General features: G+C 43.5%; 1 protein-coding gene across 6 annotated transcripts in view; it reads left to right on the forward strand.

Annotated features, from left to right (window-relative positions):
• The window catches only part of LOC138647963 (alpha-1-antitrypsin-like), an 85,940-nt gene extending 72,783 nt beyond the window's left edge, over positions 1-13,157 (forward strand). For all 6 annotated transcript variants that reach the window (XM_069737418.1, XM_069737374.1, XM_069737391.1 and 3 more), the window contains one exon: positions 12,936-13,157. In XM_069737418.1, the coding sequence (XP_069593519.1) occupies positions 12,936-13,109 (174 nt within the window). In that variant the 3' untranslated portion in view covers positions 13,110-13,157. The remainder of the gene's footprint in view (positions 1-12,935) is intronic.
• Positions 13,158-20,708: the final 7,551 nt, after the last annotated feature.

Here is a 20,708-nt window from a genome sequence, read left to right on the forward strand (position 1 = left end):
TGCACCCCTGGAACCAATTTTAAAGTGCCTACAGCCAAATTTTGTTATGTTAGGCCTACTACGCCAGTCTGCGGTCCCTCCTTCCACTAGTCCTCCAGTGTCCTGTCTACTACTGCCCGTGTACCCCTGGAACCAATTTAAAAGTGCCTACAGCCAAATTTTGTTATGTTAGGCCTACTACGCCTGTCTGCGGTCCCTCCTTCCACTAGTCCTCCACTGACCAGACCACTGCTGCCCGTGTACCCCTGGAAACAATTTAAAAGTGCCTACAGCCACCTTTTGTTATGTTTGGCCTACTACGCCTGTCTGCGGTCCCTCCTTCCACTAGTCCTCCACTGACCAGACCACTGCTGCCCGTGTACCCCTGGAACCAATTTTAAAGTGCCTACAGCCAAATTTTGTTATGTTAGGCCTACTACGCCTGTCTGCGGTCCCTCCTTCCACTAGTCCTCCACTGACCAGACCACTGCTGCCCGTGTACCCCTGGAACCAATTTTAAAGTGCCTACAGCCAAATTTTGTTATGTTAGGCCTACTACGCCTGTCTGCGGTCCCTCCTTCCACTAGTCCTCCACTGACCAGACCACTGCTGCCCGTGTACCCCTGGAACCAATTTTAAAGTGCCTACAGCCACATTTTGTTATGTTAGGCCTACTACGCCTGTCTGAGGTCCCTCCTTCCACTAGTCCTCCAGTGACCTGTCTACTGCTGCCCGTGTACCCCTGGAACGTATTTTAAATTGCATAGAGCATCCTTTTTTTAATAGTAGGCATACAAACTCTGTTTGTGGTCCATAATTAAAATTGTCCTCCACTGAACAGACCAATGCTGCCTGTGTACCCCTGTAACCTTTTTTAAACTGCATTGAGCCAAATGTTGTGTTTAAGGCCTACTACCTGTGTCTGTCTGCGCCACTCAATACAGCTGTCCCCCTTTTAAAAAAGCTGAGCGTCAATAGTCTGGTTTTCAGCCTATAGGAATTTGAAAACTGCATTGGGGCTACTACTACTACTTCGGTAGGGCCTACTAACGGTGTCTGCCGCTCCAAGGTGTTCCCCAGGTTTCCTCTCCATAGCTTCGAGCTTCTAGCTCTCGTTTAGTAGTTGTTGAAAACAACACTGCATTAGGCCTACAAGTTGGGTCTGGGTTGTAGAGACGGTGTCTTCCGCTCCAAGGTGTTCTCCAGGTTTCCTCTCCATTGCTTCAATCTTAAAGCTCTCGTTTAGTAGTTGTTGAAAACAACACTGCATTAGGCCTACAAGTTGGGTCTGGGTTGTAGAGACGGTGTCTTCCGCTCCAAGGTGTTCTCCAGGTTTCCTCTCCATTGCTTCAATCTTAAAGCTCTCGTTTAGTAGTTGTTGAAAACAACACTGCATTAGGCCTACAAGTTGGGTCTGGGTTGTAGAGACGGTGTCTTCCGCTCCAAGGTGTTCTCCAGGTTTCCTCTCCATTGCTTCAATCTTAAAGCTCTCGTTTAGTAGTTGTTGAAAACAACACTGCATTAGGCCTCCAAGTTGGGTCTGGGTTGTAGAGACGGTGTCTTCTGCTCCAAGGTGTTCTCCAGGTTTCCTCTCCATTGCTTGAATCTTAAAGCTCTCGTTTAGTAGTTGTTGAAAACAACACTGCATTCGGCCTGCAAGTTGGGTCTGGGGTGTAGAGACGGTGTCTTCCGCTCCAAGGTGTTCCCCAGGTTGCCTCTCCATTGCTTCGATCTTCTGGCTCTCATTTAGTAGTTGTTGAAAACAACATTGCATTAGGCCTACTAGTTGGTTATGGGGTGTAGAGACGGTGTGTTACACTCCAAGGTGTTCCCCAGGTTGCCTCTCCATTGCTTCAATCTTAAAGCTCTTGTTTAGTAGTTGTTGAAAACAACACTGCATTCGGCCTGCAAGTTGGGTCTGGGGTGTAGAGACGGTGTGTTCCACTCCAAGGTGCTCCCCAGGTTGCCTCTCCATTGCTTCAATCTTCTGGCTCTCGTTTAGTAGTTGTTGAAAACAACACTGCATTCGGCCTACAAGTTGGGTCTGTGGTGTAGAGATGGTGTGTTCCACTCCAAGGTGTTCCCCAGGTTGCCTCTCCATTGCTTCAATCTTAAAGCTCTTGTTTAGTAGTTGTTGAAAACAACACTGCATTAGGCCTACAAGTTGGGTCTGGGTTGTAGAGGCGGTGTCTTCCGCTCCAAGGTGTTCTCCAGGTTGCCTCTCCATTGCTTCAATCTTCTGGCTCTCGTTTAGTAGTTGTTCAAAACAACACTGCATTCGGCCTACAAGTTGGGTCTGTGGTGTAGAGACGGTGTGTTCCACTCCAAGGTGTTCCCCAGGTTGCCTCTCCATTGCTTCAATCTTAAAGCTCTTGTTTAGTAGTTGTTGAAAACAACACTGCATTAGGCCTACAAGTTGGGTCTGGGTTGTAGAGACGGTGTCTTCCGCTCCAAAGTGTTCTCCAGGTTTCATCTCCATTGCTTGAATCTTAAAGGTCTCGTTTAGTAGTTGTTGAAAACAACACTGCATTCGGCCTGCAAGTTGGGTCTGGGGTGTAGAGATGGTGTCTTCCGCTCCAAGGTGTTCCCCAGGATGCCTCTCCATTGCTTCAATCTTCTGGCTCTTGTTTAGTAGTTGTTGAAAACAACACTGCATTCGGCCTACTAGTTGGGTATGGGGTGTAGAGACGGTGTGTTACACTCCAAGGTGTTCCCCAGGTTGCCTCTCCATTGCTTCAATCTTAAAGCTCTTGTTTAGTAGTTGTTGAAAACAACACTGCATTCGGCCTACAAGTTGGGTCTGGGGTGTAGAGACGGTGTGTTCCACTCCAAGGTGTTCCCCAGGTTGCCTCTCCATTGCTTCGATCTTCTGGCTCTTCTTAAGTAGTTGTTGAAAACAACACTGCATTCGGCCTACAAGTTGGGTCAGGGGTGTAGAGACGGTGTGTTCCACTCCAAGGTGTTCCCCAGGTTGCCTCTCCATTGCTTCAATCTTAAAGCTCTTGTTTAGTAGTTGTTGAAAACAACACTGCATTAGGCCTACAAGTTGGGTCTGGGTTGTAGAGACGGTGTCTTCCACTCCAAGGTGTTCTCCAGGTTTCCTCTCCATTGCTTCAATCTTCATGCTCGTCTTAAGTAGTTGTTGAAACAACACAACATTAGGCCTACAAGTTGGGTCTGGGTCGTAGAGACGGTGTCTGCCGCTCCAAGGTGTTCTCCAGGTTGCCACATAATCGAAGCTGCATAGAGCCTATTTTGTAATTTTACGCCTACAAAATCTTTCTGAGGTCCCTCCTTCCAATTGTCCTCCACTGAGCACAACAATGCAGAACGTGTACCCATGTAACCTTTTTTAAACCAGCGTCGAGCCAACTTTGTGGTTTAAGGCCTACTTGTAGTGTCTGGCTGCGCAACTCAATACAGCTGTCCTCTTTACAAAAAATGACCTACAATTATCTGGTTTTCAGCCTATCGGAATTTTAAAGCTGCAGTGGGCCTACTAGTTGGGTTGGGGCCTTCTATCTGTGTCTGCCGCTCCTTGCTGTTCTCCTACAGTGAACAAAGCTGTGCCTCCTGTTTACTACTCTTGCCAATTTTGAACTGCATTTAGACTACTTACAGATGTGGGCCTACTCTCTGTGTCAGCCTCTCATTCCAGTTGTCCTCCACTGAACAAAACAATGCCCCCTGGTTAGTCCTGTTACCAATTTTGAACTGCATTTAGCCCACTTTATTCTTTGGGCCTATATCTGTGTTTCCTCCTCATCCTGCCCATTGCCCAGCCAGTGATAGATGAGTCTGCTGGTACATTGACCCATAACGCAACATTCCCCGTGCACGCTACACTGCAAGATTGTGACCCTGCTGAAAGTCAGGTCCCCCTTCCCGCATACCATACCACCTTACACGGGGACAAAAAGGAAGGTGCAGATGAAGGTGCAGGTTCCTTCATCAGGTGGGGGGAGGAATACTCGTTGGCGACGTCACTGGCACAGGGCCCCTCATAGTACGCAAAAGTGTTGCTGCCGGTGGGAGGCGCCCCCGCCGTGCAAACACACCGCTGTACTTTGAGGGGCCCTGTGCCAATGCCAATGCCAACGAGGGGGTCCCCCCTGCTTATTCAGGATCACAGCACTTGCAAAGTTGAAATACTTATCTCTCCCTGCTCCACTGCCGTGACGTGGTCCAGATTTACTGGGCCCACTAATTACTTGAACCAGCCCTACCCCCCACAACTTTAGCCAAATGACCCCCAATTTCAAATGCCTTACAATTATTATAAGCTAAATTAAGATTGACAAGCTTCAGTAACAAGAATGGATGTTTTTGCCATTAAAATGGGCTCTGTACATGTTTTCCTGGCCTCTACTCACTACCGACTATGCTCCCCCATTGACTTGCATTGGGTTTCGTGTTTCGGTCGATCCCCGACTTTTCGCGATAATCGGCCGATTCCACTCGACTCGACTTTTGAGATAGCCGGGTTTCGCGAAACCCGACTCGACTCTAAAATGGTCAAGGTCGCTCAACCCTATTTCTGAACTCTTCCTGAGTTAAAACATTAGTATTGTTGTTTCTAAATGATTATGAACTTATTTTCTTTGCATTATTTGAGGTCTGAAAGCACTGTTTTTTTTTCAGAAAAAAAACCAAAATTTATTTCTTGGAAATTCGGAGACATGTTGTCAGAAGTTTATAGACTAAAAGAACAATTTACATTTTACTCAAAAATATACCTATAAAGATAAAATGTTCAGTTTGTCAGATTTTTCTAAGCATACTGATCCCGTAGCAAATACAGTAAGTTACGCATGGATCCAAAAGTGTTATATGAATAAAGATAAAAAGTTTATTTTATTTGAACAATATTAAAATACACACAACTAGGGTTGAGCGACCTTTACTTTTATAGGATCGGGTCGGGTTTCATGAAACCCGACTTTTTCAAAAGTTGGGTCGAGTGAAATCGGCCGATCCTATAAAAAAGTCGGGGTCGGGGTCGGCCGAAACTCGAAACCCAATGCAGTGCATTGGGTTTCCAATGGTTCCTAGGGTCTGAAGGAGCGGAAACTCTCCTTCTGGCCCTGGGATCCATATTTAAGTGTAAAATAAAGAATTAAAATAAAAAATATCGCCATTCCTATTAGGTATATACTCACCCTCGGACGCGCCCTGCTTCTTTCCGGCAGCCTTCCTTCCTAAGAATCAGCCCTTCCAGGACCTTCGGTGACGTCGCGGTGACGTCGCGGCTTGTGATTGGTCGCGCGAGCGGTCACATGGGCGGCCGCGCGACCAATCACAAGCCGCGACGTCACCGCGACGTCACCGCAAGGTCCTGGAAGGCTGATTCGAAGGAAGGAAGGTTCCCGGTTAGTACAAGGGCGCGTCAGAGGGTAAGTATGGCGATATTTTTTATTTTAATTCTTTATTTTACACTTAAATCTGAATTCCGATACCAATTCCCGATATCTTAAACATATCGGGAATCGGTATCGGAATTCCGATTCCAGATTCAGAAGATCGCCGACTTCATGGCCGACCCCACACAGGGGTCGGGTCGGGTTTCATGAAACCCGACTTTGCTAAAAGTCGGCGACTTCTGAAAATTGCCGACCCGTTTCGCTCAACCCTACACACAACCAATTCTTAAAAAAACAAGGTGCCTCAAACTATAGAACACATGCACATAGGTAGATTGAGCTGAAGTAGTGTGCATCAATACACAAGAACACATGTAAGAGCAACCATATATATCCTGTATCCATCTATACGCAGATTGGTAGATATCGTATGCTAACTATGCAAATGGTGGAAAAGGCACAACAGAGAAATTAATTACTGCATTGATACCGCTCTGCTTATCAACCATGGATCAGTACGGTAATGCATTAGCAATAACGTGACCTGCAGTTTTGCATACAGCTAGTAAATCACTATAGAGCCATATGTTTATAACATGGTATAAAGTATGTGCCTAATACATATTACCTGTGTCTGTGCTGTCTCCACACATGTGATGCCCAGTGGCACGCTCGACTCCCAGGAGACAGCGCAGACACACGTAATATGTATTAGGCACAGGGCAGTTACTTTATACCATGTTATAAACATATGGCTCTATAGTGATTTACTAGCTGTATGCAAAACTGCAGGTCACGTTATCGCTAATGCATTACCGTACTGATCCATGGTTGATAAGCAGAATGGTATCAATGCAGTAATTAATTTCTCTGTTGTGCCTTTTCCACCATTTGCATAGTTAGCATACGATATCTACCAATCTGCGTATAGATGGATACAGGATATATATGGTTGCTCTTACATGTGTTCTTGTGTGTTGATGCACACTACTTCAGCTCAATCTACCTATGTGCATGTGTTCTACGGTTTGAGGCACCTTTTTTTTTAAGAATTGTTTGTGTGTATTTTAATATTGTTCAAATAAAATAAACTTTTTAATCTTTATTCATATAACACTTTTGGATCCATACGTAATTTATTTGCTACGGGATCAGCATGCTTATATATCTTGCAAAGTGTAGCCCACTTCTCTTTTGAGGAAAGTGATCATGGGTAATGTGCTTATGAACATTTTGCAGTGAGCTCTTAATTTTTGCTAGAGCTGTATTTCATTTACTCAGCCCAATTTTATCCAAGTTTGTGAATCGCATGAGGGTTAAACATACTCGCTACTCCCCTAGATGACTTCCTTTAGTAGGTGTCGTTTACAAAATTGGATCACCTGCTGTTTTGCATGTCAGGGGCACTTCAAATGTGACATGGTATCCGCAACCTATTGCAGCCAAAATATCACTCATTCTCTTTCCAGCCTACCATGAGCCCAAGCAGTCGCTTTTCAACAAATATGGGGTACCTGCATACTTTGGAAAAATTGCACAATAAATTTTGGTATCCCTTTTCTCCTGTTACCATTGTGTAACCTAAAGAAATTGGGCTGAAACAACATTATTGTTGGGAAAATGTGTTTTTTTTTAAATTTTCACGTATCAACATTATAAAATTCTATGAAGCCCCTGAGGGTTCAAAGTGCTCACCACACATCTAGATAAAATCCTTGAGGGGTCTAGTTTCCAAAATGGCAACATTTATGGGGGTTTCTACTGTTTAAGCACCTCAGGGGCTCTCCAAACGTGACATGGCATCAGCTATTGATTCAAGCCAATTTTGTATTCCAAAAGTCAAATAACGCTCCTTCCCTTCCAAGCCCTGCCATGCACCCAAAAAATAGTTTCCTCCACATATGTGGTATCGGCATACTCGGGAAAAATTGCACAACAAATTTAGGGTACCATTTTTTCTTGCTACCCTTGAGAAAATAAAAAAAAATTAGGCTAGAATAATATTTTTGTGGAAAAAAATGTGTGTTTTAATTTTCACAGCTCAACATCATAAAATTCTGTGAAGCCCCCGAGGTTTCAAGGTGCTCACCACACAGCTAGATAAAGTCCTTGAGGGGTCTAGTTTCCAAAATGTGGTCATTTGTGGGGGGGTTTCTAGGGCACATCAGGGGCTCTCCATATGCGACATGGGGTCGGCTATTGATTCAAGCCAATTTTGTATTTGAAATGTCAAATTGCGCTCCTTCCCTTCTAAGCCATAGTTTACCTCCACATATGTGTTATCAGTGTTCTCAGAAGAAAATGCACTATAAAATTTGTTGTAATTTCTCCTATTACCCTTGTCAAAATCGAAAATATGGCGCCAAAGTAACATTTTTGTGGGAAAAAGTTAAATGTTCATTTCTTCCTTCCACATTCCATTAATTCTTGTGAAGTACCTGAAGGGTTAATAAACTTATTGAATGTGGTTTTGAGCACCTTGAGGGGTGCAGTTTTTAGAATGGTGTCACTTTTGGGTATTTTCTCTCATATAGACCCCTCAAAGTCACTTTAAATGTGATGTGGTCCTTAAAAAAAATTGTGTAAATTTTGTGGAAAAATGAGAAATTGATTATCAACTTTTAACCCTTATAACTTCGTAACAAAAAAACATTGTTTCAAAAATTGTGCTGATGTAAAGTAGACATGTGGGAAATGTTATTTATTAACTATTTTGTGTGAAATAACTCTCTGGTTTAAGGGCATAATGACAAAAAATTTGTAAATTGTGAAATTTTCAAAAGTTTCGCCAAATTTCCTATATTTTCAGAAATAAACGAAAGTCATATTGAACAAATTTTACTAATATCATGAAGTACAATATGTCACGAGAAAACAGTCTCAGAATCAGTGGGATATGTTGAAGCATTCCAGAGTTCTTATAATCACATAAAGTGACAGTCGTCAGAATTGTAAAAACTGGCCCGGACACAAAGGCAAAAATAGGCTGTGGCGCGAAATGGTTAATGGAAAGTTGAGTGAAAAAGTATGGTAGAAAAAGGTGCACAAGCAACAGGGATAACCGCAGCATTGAAGAGACTGTTACAAAAAGGCCATTCAAAAATTTGGGGGAGATTCACAAGGAGTGGACGGCTGCTGGAGTCATTACTGCAAGAGGTTCCACACACAGACGTAACGTATCCACGACATGGGCTACAAGTGTCACATTCCTTTTGTCAAGTCACTCATGACCGATAGGCAACGCCAGAAGCGTCTTACCTGTGCCAAGGAGTAAAAGAACTGGACTGTTGCTCAGTGGTGCACTTCAGGCTTCCCTCTGCTGACAAGTTTTTTAGAGATGGACATTTCATTCTCCAGCAGGACTTGGCACCTGTCCACACTGCCAAAAGTACCAATACCTGGTTTACAAACAACAGTATCACTGTGCTGATTGGCCAGCAAACTCGCCTGTCCTTAACCCCATAGACATAGAGAATCTATGGGATATTGTCAAGAAGAAGAGGAGAGACACCAAACCCAACAATGCAGATAAGCTGAAGGCTGCTATCAAAGCCACCTGGGCTTCCATAACACCTCAGCAGTGCCACAGTCTGATCACCTCTATGCCACATCGCATTGATGTAGTAATTGATGCAAAAGGAGCCCTAATGAAGCATTGAGTGCAATTAATGAACATTTCAGTAGGCCAACATTTCGGATTTTAAAATCATTTCTCAAGCTGGTGTTATAAAGTATTCTAATTTACTGAGATAATGACTTTTGGGTCTTCATTGGTTGTAAGCCATAATCATCAACATTAACAGAAATAAAAACTTGAAATAGATCGCTCTCTTTGTAGTGACTCTATTTAATGTGAGTTTCACATTTTGTATTGAATAACTGAAATAAATTACCTTTTTGATGATATTCTAATTTTGTGAGAAGCAACTGTATATCCTTCCTGGCTCCCCATATATATCCAACCTGTCCCCCCATATATCCATCCTGGCTCCCCATATATGCATCCTGGCCCCCCATATATCCATTCTGGCCCCCCATAAGTATTCATCCAGGATCCTCCATATACCGCATATACTCGAGTATAAGCCGAGATTTTCAGCCCACTCTTTTGGGCTGAAAGTGACCCTCTCGGCTTATACTCGAGTCAGTGTCGGTGTGGGGTCAGCGGGTGAGGGGGAGCGGTGGCTGTGATATACTTACCTGCTCCTGGCTCTGTCCCTGCATGTCTGAAAAAGCTGTGACCACCAATCAATAATATAGTATAAAAAGCAGGATGTGATTCTAGATTAAAAATTAACTTTTAATAAACTCGTTAAAAAATGGTAGACCCAAATAATCAAAACACATAAAGGACTCACAGTACGTCACATTTCAAAAGAAGAAATGCCAATATCACAAATAAATCGAACTGCCTCAGACCTCAATATCCCAAAATCCCTATGAATAAGTCTATCATGGGAACATAAAGGTCCGATATCAGCTGGCAGTGCGGAAAAATATCAAATTTCACATCACCTGGTCATTTGGCAGATCAGACCACATATGCTCTTTATATATGCATCTATTATTAGCAATGACCGCTCAAAATGGTGTGTGAAAGGAAAAAAAAAAAAAAAAAAAAAAGTGAACAGTTTCACCCTATAGCGAATTAATGACCGTTTTTATCTGGTGTAAAGACTGGGGAGATGGCACATCATTATCCATACAAATACCCCATCATAGAATATCACCAGTTTTTATATAGTGACCCCCAATGCAAAGTAACGAAAAAGGTATACATGGTCCCATGGTCTCCGGGCAGCGCTTCCTGTGTTCAGGGGTCACGTGGTACCGCTCATTAAAGTAATGAATATGCACGCATATTCATTACTCTAATGAGCGGTACGTGACCGCTGAACACAGGCAGATGCCGCCAGGCTCCTGGAGATCATCTGACAGTGAGACGCTGCCAGGGACCGCGCCGGGAGCAGGTGAGTATATCAGGGGAGGGGGAGCATTACGCGATAGTCACCTTCCACGTTCCATCGCTGCGCGCTGTTCTGTCTTCCGTCCTCTGGCTGTGACTGTTCAGGTCAGAGGGCGCGATGACGTGATTAGTGTGCACGCCGCCCTCTGCCTGAACAGTCAGTGCCGAGGATGGAAGACAGAGCAGCGCACAGCGATGGAACGTGGAAGGTGACTATCACAAGTGCCGGGGGCCTGAGCGAAGAGAGGTAAGTATGTGATTTTTTTTATTTTAATCGCAGCAACAGCAAATGGGGCAAATGTATGGAGCATCTTATGGGGCATATATGAGGAGCATCTTATGGGGCATAATGTGTGGAGCATCTCATGGGGCCACAATGTATGGAGCATCGTATGGGGCATAATGTGTGGAGCATCTCATGGGGCCCCTAATGTGTGGAGCATCTTATGGGGCCACAAGGTATGGGGCATAATGTGTGGAGCATCTCATTGGGCCACAATGTATGAAGCATCGTATGGGGCATAATGTGTGGAGCATCTTATGGGGCCGCAAGGTATGGGGCATAATGTGTGGAGCATCTCATGGGGCCCCTAATGTGAGGAGCATCTCATGGGGCCACAATGTATGGGGCCATAATGTGTGGAGCATCTTATGGGGCCATAATGTGTGGAGCATCTTATGGGGTCATAATGTGTGGAGCATCTCATGGGGCCATAATGTATGGAGCATCTCATGGGGCCATAACGTGTGGAGCATCTCATGGGGCCCCTAATGTGTGGAGCATCTCATGGGGCCACAATGTATGGGACCATAATGTATGGAGCATCTCATGGGGCCCCTAATGTGTGGAGCATCTTCTGGGGCCATAATGTGTGGAGCATCTTATGGGGCCATCAACCTTTATGCAGCATTGTATGGGGCAAATGTGTCTATGGAGCATCTTATGGGGCCATTATTAACCTTTGTGCAGCATTATATGGGGTATATTTTAATATGGAGCATCTTATAGGGCCCATCATGAACTGTATGGAGCATTATATGAGGCTCCTGATTCAATATGGATATTCCAAAACACTTAACCTACTGATGTCTCAATTAATTTTACTTTTATTGGTATCTATATTTATTTTTTGACATTAACCGGTAGCTGCTGCATTTCCCACCCTAGGCTTATACTCGAGTCAATAAGTTTCCCCAGTTTTTTTGTTGCAAAATTAGGGGGGTCGGCTTATACTCGGGTCGGCTTATACTTGAGTATATACGGTATATGCATCCTGGTTCTTTGCCCTGGCCCCTCTTATATCCATCCTTGCCCCCCGTATGTATCCATCCTTGATCCCCCATATGTATCCATCCTGGATCTCCCATATGTTTCCATCCTGGATCCCCCATATGTATACATCCTGGTTTTTTGTCCTGCCCCCATGTATCCATCCTGGTCCCCCATATATATGCATCCTTTTCCTTTGTCCTGCCCCCATTTATCCATCTTGTCCCCCTCATATATCCATCTGGGCCCCTCATATGTATCCATCCTGGTCCTTTCTCCTGCCCCCCCTCTCCATATATCCATCCTGGCCTCCCCATATATCCATCCTGGCTCCACCATATATCCATCCTGACCCCCGTATGTATCCATCCTGGCCCCCCATATGAATCCACCTTGGTCCTTTGTCCTGCCCCCCATGTATCCATCCTGGCCCCTCATATTTATATATCTATCGTTCCCCCCATATATCCATCCTGACCCCTTGTACTGGCTTCATGCACAGAGAGAGAGAGAGAGAGAGGAAAACAAAAATCCTTTTATCTTCCGGAGCTCCCAGCGCCAGGTGGCATCCTCCTCCTCTGAAGGCTCGGCACCCACATAATAAAATGGACGCTGACCTAGCAGAGGCCAGTGGTGAATGTGTGCGCCCATTGCATGCAGCGCATGACACTGATGTCATACCCTGGTGAGGACGGGCACACACTTGAAAGTATTGATCGGGACGTGCGACGCTGCGGTTCAGGTCATGAACGCAGTGTGCGCATGCCATGCACCTACTCTACCTGCGCTTTTAAAGAGCCCGTGCACCTAAGAACCACAGACTGTTTTTTTTTCTTCTCCTCTTCTTCTTCCCACACACAGCCATCTGTCTGGCCCACTGCAAGGGCCCACCGTGGATTTCCCGATACCTCGCCAGACCAGTCCGACCCTGGCTGTAAGCCATAACCATCAACCTTACAGAAATAAACATTTGAAATGGATCACTCTGTTCTGTTTGTAATGATGACTCTATATAATATATGAGTTTCACTTTTTGTATTGAAGAACTGAAATAAATGTACTTTTTGATGATATTCTAATTTTGTCAGAAGCGCCTCTATCTATCTATCTATCTATCTATCTATCTATCTATCTATCTATCTATCTATCTATCTATTATCTATTTACCTATCTATCTATCTATCTATCTATCTATCTATCTATCCATCTATTATCTATCTATCTATCTATCTATCTATCTATCTATCTATCTATCTATCAATCTTCTGTCTATTATTTACTATCTATTATCTATCTAATATCTATCTATGTCTCTTAAGTTTATGTAATGTAAGTAGATCCTTTTTCTCAACCTCCGTAGGCTGTTCGTAAAGACATATTCAGTTTGGATGAAAATGAGACAGATTCAGTCAACTCTGCAACACTTCGGGCAATCCCCACAATGCGTCCTCATCCTCGTATTTTATTTAATCGTCCTTTTCTTACAGTCATCATTAGGGAGGACAATATTATCTTCAAAGCAAAATTCTTCTGAAATGATTGTCAACAAAACTTTCCTTCAATTAAATGTTACTTTTCATTATTATTGTCACTTTTTATTAATGTAATATTTTGCCTCCATCTCCAGCCAATGCCGCAAAAAAAAGAACAGCTGCCAGGTGTCAAGTATGTCTCTATTTTCGGTCCATATTGATCTCATTTAACAATATTACAAATGTATTTTATATCATCAACATATTCCACAGCACTTTACTTTCACAGGAAATGTGTGCAGACAATATCCGATATTACAGAGTAACACATAATTCATCAATTTAAACAAGAGGAGTGAGGACTTGATTACAAGAGCTTACAATCTATAAGGAAATAGGGGAGGCAAAAGGTAAAGAGTGCGAGTATTGTACTGTCCGGCCATCAGTATGATAGATAACGGCATGAATCAGTCATCAGTCAGAATCTATGCGATCACAGATACAACATGCTCTTGAGTGCAGAGAGGGCGCGGGAACAGGTAGCAGGACAAGAGTCTGAGGTAAGTTAGGAGGGAGAACAGGGAAGAGTTATATTAGCGAGGTGAGGTGGTTGGTGATAGACTAGTCTCAAGAGATTGATTGTTAGCATACACTCAAAACTGTGGACAGTGAGGTTTAACCAGGTTGTCTGGGGTAGTGCATTCCAGAGATCTGGTGCAGCACGAGAGAAGTCCTGGAAACGGAAGCTGGAAGATCAGATCATAGAGGTTGTTATCCTTACAAAATTAGCAGAACAGAGATTACAGATTTTAGTTTTTTTTCTAACCCTCCCAAACTAATTGCACTGGAAGAGAGGAACAAAAAAAGATGTGCAAATGAGCCAAAAATTTTTACTTTTTTTTTACTTTTTGATAAATTGCACAATGTCTTTACAGCGTTCTCACAATGATAAATGCCGGTTTTAAGCCTTTAACAAGCTTGAAATGTGAGATGAATGGAAAAAGGCTGTTCTTTAACAAATACAACAGAGCGAGGGACAAATAGTGAAGAAATGGTCACAACTTGCAGCTTTATCTTCTAGAATCTCAGAGCAAAATAATCAATAAATATCCAGAAGATCATAGGCCGTCATTTCACATTTTGGATATTTTGATAAGTTCAAATAACCAATATCATATGATTCCTATATGTCCAAAAGGTTTCAATTATTGTTAGACACTTCAATCAATATACATCAAAATTGTCCATTGTGGCTGATACCCACAAGACCAGAAGAGATTCCAACTCAAGGTATAAATTTAAAAATCAATTTTATTAATAAACAATTAAAAGATATAAGTTAATGCTAAAATAGACAGGGCTGAAGGAAACCTCCAAAAAGAAGAGGAAAGTATCATATAATATATCATTTATAAGCAGTCGTCAGGTAGATGCGGGATGGCAGGCACGAGCTATTGAGGTTCCAGCTCTCAGAGATGGAATTCCGGGAAGAATTTGGGCACTAGGTAACAGCAAATCACCAAGTCTGTTTAGTGACTTTCAAATGTCCCACTAGTTCAAAAGGGCTTCATTAGAGGAAACAGCTTTCCTGTCCTCTGAAGTCCTGTTCCTGTACTTACTGTAGTTATCTTCTCTGATGAAGCTGCTTCAGACTGTTTGCGACATGGAGAAGAATGATTGTGCGGAGAAGAGATGGTGACGCTGCCATGAGTCCTGTGTCTGCTGATACCAAAGCCTCCTGAAACCACTCATGTGTGGAGGACTTTCTCATCCATGGAGAGGACTATTCTCAATTTTGCCTAAGAATATGGAAGTGAAAAAGAACAGGATCTAAACCCACTCCAAGAACAACTTCTCCCATCATCCAGACCAATGTGGTGATGATGCTTTTTGCCCTATGATGGAGACCAGGTCACAAGGCAAAAGTGAGAATTAAGTGAGATTTTGTATCCACAGCCAGAAACTCCCCAGATCTCATTCCAGTGAGAACCTGTGGTCAATCCTCAAAGCCTCAAACAAAACCCCAGAAATTGTGATAACTCCGAGCTCTGATGAGACAAGAATGGGCAGCCATCAGTCAGGATCTGCCCAGAAGCCGAAATCCAGCTCCTCGAGGAAGGGCAGAAGTCTGGAGAATAAGGGGCAGAAGTCTGGGGAATAAGGGGCCGCGTTGAGAACAATGAGGCATCATAGAAACTTCATGGAATTGCCAATAAAAGTGTAAAAACTTATGAAATATTTATAACTAGATGGTGGCCCGATTCTAACGCATCGGGTATTCTAGAATATGCATGTCCACGTAGTATATTGTCCAGCCACGTAGTATATTGCCCATCGACGTAGTATATTGCCCGGCGACGTAGTATATTGCCCAGCCACGTAGTATATTGCCCAGTTACGTAGTATATTGCCAGTTACGTAGTATATTGCCCATTTATGTAGTATATTGCCCAGCCACGTAGTATAATGCACAGCGACGTAGTATATTGGCCAGCCACGTAGTATATTGCCCAGCCACGTAGTATACAGCACAGAGCCACGTAGTATATTGCACAGTGACGTAGCATATTGCCCAGCCACGTAGTATATTGCCCAACCACGTAGTATACAGCACAGAGCCATGTAGTATATTGCCCAGCCACATAGTATACAGCACAGAGCCCCGTAGTGTATTGCACAGCGACGTAGTATATTGCCCAGCCACATAGTATGCAGCACAGAGCCACGTAGTATATTGCACAGCGATGTAGTATACAGCACAGAGCCACGTAGTATATTGCACAGCGATGTAGTATATTGCCCAGCCACGTAGTATACAGCACAGAGCCACGTAGTATATTGCACAGCGACGTAGTATACAGCACAGAGCCACGTAGTATATTGCACAGCGAGGTAGTATATTGCCCAGCCACGTAGTATACAGCACAGAGCCACATAGTATATTGCACAGCGACGTAGTATACAGCACAGAGCCACGTAGTATATTGCCCAGTGACGTAGTATATTACTGAGCCACGTATGTCACAGGTTAAAAAAATAAAAAATAAACATACTCACCTAACGATCCGAGGGCCCCTTGTAGTTTAACATACTCACCATTCTCGTCGCTGTTCCTCTGCATCCCATCTCTTCGCCTCCTGGGATCCTGTGCAGATGGGCGCGCGGCTGCCGCCATCTTGCCTTCCCAGGATGCTTTGCGAAATTACCCATATCACTTAGCGGTCTCGCGAGACCGCTAGGTCTTGTGGGTAATTTCGCAAAGCATCACTGGGAAAGGAAGATGGCGGCAGGCCCGAGTGGCTCAGCGGACAACGAAGGGTGAGTATAGCAGGTTTTTTGTTTTTTTACTATTTTTAACATAACTTTTTTTTACTATTGATGCCGCATAGGCAGCATCAATAGTAAAAGGTTGGGGACACACAGGGTTAATAGCGGCGGTAATGGAATGCGTTACCCACGGCAACGCGGTCCGTTACCGCCGGCATTAACCCTGTGTTAGCGGTGACAGGAGGGGAGTATGGAGCGGGCGCCGGGGACACTGACTGCGGGGAGTATAGAGCGGCCATTTTCTTCCGGACTGTGCCCGTCGCTGATTGGTCGTGGCTGTTTTGCGGCGACCAATCAGCGACTTGGATTTCCATGATAGACAGAGGCCACGACCAATGAATATCCGTGACAGAGAGACAGACAGACAGAAGGACAGACGGCAGTACCCCTTAGACAATTATATAGTAGATTGTCCATCAGTAACCATAGAAACCTCCGACTAAAAGAGCAAAAACACTGAGGCTGCAAAATGTGAAAACCAAAATCTGTGTCAGTTTGAAAACTTTTAACAACAAACTTATGTGCATTTAAATAAAAATAAAATGTCTTAAAAGATTTACAAGCCTTCTAATATCAACAGACTCATTAGGAATAAATCCAGTTTGGTCTTCATGTATCAGTGAATTAACATCTTAGAAGCTTTGTGGAATTGAATGCCAATACGTCTTCTTAACCCCTTAAATAAACTGTGTTTATCACTTTCTGAAACTATTGCTAATTGTCAGGGGATTTAATTTGTCAGGACTTTCATAATCCCACAAATTCCTAATATCACAGGCCGGGATGGTCATGAGTTCCACCCGATGTGATGTTTGGATTGAACTGCTCTCTGCTGCCCCTTTCATCCAGAGAATTACACGATTGGCTGACGAGAAGGACTCAGCCTGTTTGCACCACTAGGCCGGTTATCGGAAAATTATTGGTGAGCGTATGGTGTATACACCTCCGGATTCCAACACATGAAATATGTGTATATACCCTGTTACGGTCAATGCCAACTCCACGGTAACCCCAGACTACTCACCGCCACAACCAATCCTTCTCGGTCGATTGGACACTGTTACAGTAACTAATGACTTTGAGGCGTATTCTACAGAGCAGAAGGAACAGAACTATTAAATTTTATATTTAATCCAAAGGAAGGCAGTGTTTATAAAAGATACACAGGAGATTTTACAAGGGGGACAAAACAATACAGCATAAACAGTTACAGAAAATAAGAGATTAACAGGAGAAATTACTACACCGATCGCAGAGATGATTCAGTTTAGGGGAGTGCTTCGATTTGGCAGTCAATAAACAGGGTCCCTGTATACACAATATATATCTCTCTGCACGAACACAGATCATAACTGAGATTGAACTTTTATCAAACCCTGAGTCCCACCCACACACCCCCTGTGATGACCTCACATGGGTTGGGTTATAGTCTGGTCTCAGCCCTTCATGATTTTAGGAAATCCCAACTTATGCAATAACTCCTAATAGGACGATTGCAGAAGTTTGAGACTGATGTCATCTTTTGTATCAGGATTTTATCTACGCTTAGAGACCAAACATGGCCTAGCTGTTGAAGGTTATATGGCCCCTATGGATTTGAGGCCTTTAGTTGGGGGTTATAATTATAAGAAAATATATATGTTTCCTTTGTTAACCCTGATGCCGACAATGGATGTCTCCTTAATATCGGATGAATAGAAATTCCAATATTCTACATTATCTCCTGAAGATGTACAGTCTACGCTGCTTATTATAACTGCAGTGACCATAGCTATTTGTAAAAGGTGTGAGACCTTTGATCCACTCAAAACCTAATAGCCTTTTCCTGTCTCTTAAGGTACCGTCACATTTAGCGACGCTGCAGTAACATAGTAACATAGTAACATAGTTAGTAAGGCCAAAAAAAGACATTTGTCCATCCAGTTCAGCCTATATTCCATCATAATAAATCCCCAGATCTACGTCCTTCTACAGAACCTAATAATTGTATGATACAATATTGTTCTGCTCCAGGAAGACATCCAGGCCTCTCTTGAACCCCTCGACTGAGTTCGCCATCACCACCTCCTCAGGCAAGCAATTCCAGATTCTCACTGCCCTAACAGTAAAGAATCCTCTTCTATGTTGGTGGAAAAACCTTCTCTCCTCCAGACGCAAAGAATGCCCCCTTGTGCCCGTCACCTTCCTTGGTATAAACAGATCCTCAGCGAGATATTTGTATTGTCCCCTTATATACTTATACATGGTTATTAGATCGCCCCTCAGTCGTCTTTTTTCTAGACTAAATAATCCTAATTTCGCTAATCTATCTGGGTATTGTAGTTCTCCCATCCCCTTTATTAATTTTGTTGCCCTCCTTTGTACTCTCTCTAGTTCCATTATATCCTTCCTGAGCACCGGTGCCCAAAACTGGACACAGTACTCCATGTGCGGTCTAACTAGGGATTTGTACAGAGGCAGTATAATGCTCTCATCATGTGTATCCAGACCTCTTTTAATGCACCCCATGATCCTGTTTGCCTTGGCAGCTGCTGCCTGGCACTGGCTGCTCCAGGTAAGTTTATCATTAACTAGGATCCCCAAGTCCTTCTCCCTGTCAGATTTACCCAGTGGTTTCCCATTCAGTGTGTAATGGTGACATTGATTCCTTCTTCCCATGTGTATAACCTTACATTTATCATTGTTAAACCTCATCTGCCACCTTTCAGCCCAAGTTTCCAACTTATCCAGATCCATCTGTAGCAAAATACTATCTTCTCTTGTATTAACTGCTTTACATAGTTTTGTATCATCTGCAAATATCGATATTTTACTGTGTAAACCTTCTACCAGATCATTAATGAATATGTTGAAGAGAACAGGTCCCAATACCGACCCCTGCGGTACCCCACTGGTCACAGCGACCCAGTTAGAGACTATACCATTTATAACCACCCTCTGCTTTCTATCACTAAGCCAGTTACTAACCCATTTACACACATTTTCCCCCAGACCAAGCATTCTCATTTTGTGTACCAACCTCTTGTGCGGCACGGTATCAAACGCTTTGGAAAAATCGAGATATACCACGTCCAATGACTCACCGTTGTCCAGCCTATAGCTTACCTCTTCATAAAAACTGATTAGATTGGTTTGACAGGAGCGATTTCTCATAAACCCATGCTGATATGGAGTTAAACAGTTATTCTCATTGAGATAATCCAGAATAACATCCCTCAGAAACCCTTCAAATATTTTACCAACAATAGAGGTTAGACTTACTGGCCTATAATTTCCAGGTCCACTTTTAGAGCCCTTTTTGAATATTGGCACCACATTTGCTATGCGCCAATCCTGCGGAACAGACCCTGTCGCTATAGAGTCCCTAAAAATAAGAAATAATGGTTTATCTATTACATTACTTAGTTCTCTTAGTACTCGTGGGTGTATGCCATCCGGACCCGGAGATTTATCTATTTTAATCTTATTTAGCCGCTTTCGCACCTCTTCTTGGGTTAGATTGGTGACCCTTAATATAGGGTTTTCATTGTTTCTTGGGATTTCACCTAGCATTTCATTTTCCACCGTGAATACCGTGTGGAATACAGTGATCAAGACAACGATGCCGATCACTGCAGCGTCGCTGTGTGGTCGCTGGAGAGCTGTCACACAGACAGCTCTCCAGCGACCAATGATGCCGAAGTCCCCTGGTAACCAGGGTAAACATCGGGTTACTAAGCGTGGCCCTGCGCTTGATAACCCGATGTTTACCCTGGTTACCAGTGTAAATGTAAAAAAAAAACACTACATACTTACATTCTGGTGTCTGTCACGTCCCCCGGCGTTCTGCTTCCCTTTACTGTAAGCGCAGGCCGTAAAGCAGAGCAGTGACGTCACCGCTGTGCTCTGCTTTACGGCCAGCCGGCGCTGACAGTGCAGGGAAGCAGAACGCCGGAGGACAGACACCGGAATGTAAGTATGTACTGTTTGGTTTTTTTTACATTTACACTGGTAACCAGGGTAAATATCGGGTTACTAAGCACGGCCCTGCGCTTAGTAACCCGATGTTTACCCTGGTTACCAGTGAAGACTAGAGTTGAGCGACCTTGACCTTTTTAGAGTCGAGCCGGGTTTCGCGAAACCCGACTATCTCAAAAGTCGGGTCGAGTGAAATCGGCCGATTATGACGTAAAGTCGGGATCGACCGAAACACGAAACCCAATGCAAGTCAATGGGGCAGCATAGTCGGCAGTGAGTGGGGGCCAGGAAAACACCTAGAGTGCCCATTTTAATGTCAAAACCATCCATTCTTCTTAATTAAGCTTGTCAAGCATAATTTACCTTATAATAATTGG

The sequence above is a fragment of the Ranitomeya imitator genome, chromosome 1 (assembly GCF_032444005.1).
Source record: "Ranitomeya imitator isolate aRanImi1 chromosome 1, aRanImi1.pri, whole genome shotgun sequence".
Taxonomy (NCBI): domain Eukaryota; kingdom Metazoa; phylum Chordata; class Amphibia; order Anura; family Dendrobatidae; genus Ranitomeya; species Ranitomeya imitator.